We start from the raw sequence: 1,853 nt of genomic DNA, 5'->3' as shown, positions 1-1,853 counted from the left end.
AAAAAAAAAAAAAAAAAAAAAGTATATCCCTGCTTTTGCAGTGAAAATGCCTGGAAACAAGAAGCAACCCAGAGCAGTAAGCAGCCGGGTGCCTTGGAGAAATGAGGCAGTTACAGGGCACGAAGTACACAAAACAAGCCGGAAACGCCTTGTTGTATCAGAAAACAAGGAAGCTAAAGAGTGTACTGGGCTGTGTCTAAAGGCCCCCAGAAAATAACTCCAATAGGCTCCCCTGGTCAAATACTGGGCAATCTGAACATTAATAAGAAAAATTGAGATGGGCTGAAATGAAACACATCCACTATGTTAAAAATCCGTGACTAGGCCGGGCACGGTGGCCCATGCCTGTAATACCAGCACTTTGGGAGGCCAAGGCGGGTGGATAACTTGAGGTTAGGAGTTGGACACCAGCCTGGCCAACGAAGCGAAATCCTGTCTCTACTCAAAATACAAAAATTGGTCAGGCATAGTGGTGCATGCTTGTAGTCCCAGCTACTTGTGAGGCTGAGGCACGAGAATCGCTTGAACCCAGGAGGCAGAGGTTGCAGTGAGCTGGGATCGCACCACTGAACTCCAGCCTGGGTGACGAGCGAGACTCCGCCCCAAAAAAAAAAAAAAAAATTGTGGCTTCATATAGATACCAAAAAAAAAACCCCAAAACCAACAAGCCCTCATATGTCACCTGTGATGGGTGCCAGGAAACAAAGTCATATTATGAGAACACAACTATAAAGGAAAGTACTCAGCCTGCCTCTTCTGCAGAAACTGTGCTCCAGGACGCTCAAACCCTGGTGTGGGGAGCAGGGTTTGCACTTCTGAGTTGTCCAGCTAGAAAACCAACAATAATATTCCAGAACTAGACTTGCGAAGGGCCTCAGAGATCATCTACTTCCACAATCTAATCGAACGGATGAGACAAGACGTCATCTGTAGCACAGCTGCCAGTGAGTTTCCAGCTTCCAACAGTGCCCGCCCTCTCCTCTAAGGATTGGGAGCAGCAGCCATCGCCTTAGCGGAATCCATGCCCGCAGCATCCTATGTACCGCCAGTGTGACCCCGCCAGTGTGACCCAGACCAGAACCTGGCACACAACAGTCCCTTGCACTGGATCCTTTCCAGGAACACGTGGAGAAGGTGCGTAAGCGCACACACATGGACACGCATGCACACTCGTGCCCAGGACTCACCATGCTTCTCCTCTTCTTCTAGTTCCACTGCTGTTACCTGAGCAGGAAAGGAAGGGGAAAAAAGAAGATTCAGGCTTGCTGAATTCTAAAAATCATGCTTCTGTGGATCTCAAAAAAGGAACAACAAAATTAACAAAGGTAAAAAACTAACTGAAAAATTATAGGACATTTTTGTCTACATAAATCTAAAAGCTAGAATATTAATCTCAATGTAGGTAAAACATTGTTATTAAAAAAACACCACATTTCGGTTAACTAACCATTTCAATTTCTGACATTTCAGAGAGCTGAGGGGCAGCTTCCACCACAAATTGATCATCCTCTTCATTGTCAGAATTGTGCGACTCTACAATTACATTTGAGACGGTTTTACCACTCCCTGATCTAAATAAAAAGAAATTAGATTAAATTAGAAATGCTCTATCAGTCACACGTTTTCATCAATCCCAGGCATCTGAAACTGTGTCACAGGTCAGCAGAGAGGAATCTAATCACCAACCATCTCTAGAACAGCATCTCAAGCTACCCACTGAAGCTAAGACAGACTGTCTGCAGTGTCCTCTGCAAGCCCTCCAGGCCTGAGTCCCTGTGAGCCTTGCCCTCCCTCCCCACCCAGTTTCCCCACATCCCTGTGCTGCCCCTCCAGGCCTGAGTCCCTGTGAGCCT

The 1,853-nt window shown here is 46.5% G+C and overlaps 1 protein-coding gene across 1 annotated transcript in view; it reads right to left on the bottom strand.

Moving 5' to 3' along the window:
* The window catches only part of TRAF3IP1 (TNF receptor-associated factor 3 interacting protein 1), a 93,495-nt gene that overhangs the window by 63,301 nt on the left and 28,341 nt on the right, over positions 1–1,853 (bottom strand). Inside the window, exons 12-13 of the mRNA XM_011980338.1 lie at positions 1,448–1,571; positions 1,188–1,224 (exon numbers count right to left, since the gene is read on the bottom strand). Coding sequence (XP_011835728.1) covers positions 1,188–1,224; positions 1,448–1,571 — 161 coding nt within the window. The remainder of the gene's footprint in view (positions 1–1,187; positions 1,225–1,447; positions 1,572–1,853) is intronic.

The sequence above is a fragment of the Mandrillus leucophaeus genome, unplaced genomic scaffold (genome assembly GCF_000951045.1).
Source record: "Mandrillus leucophaeus isolate KB7577 unplaced genomic scaffold, Mleu.le_1.0 Scaffold21, whole genome shotgun sequence".
Lineage (NCBI taxonomy): Eukaryota > Metazoa > Chordata > Mammalia > Primates > Cercopithecidae > Mandrillus > Mandrillus leucophaeus.
The sequence above is the reverse complement of the archived record's forward strand: the minus strand, read 5'-3'. Positions and strand labels throughout refer to the sequence as shown.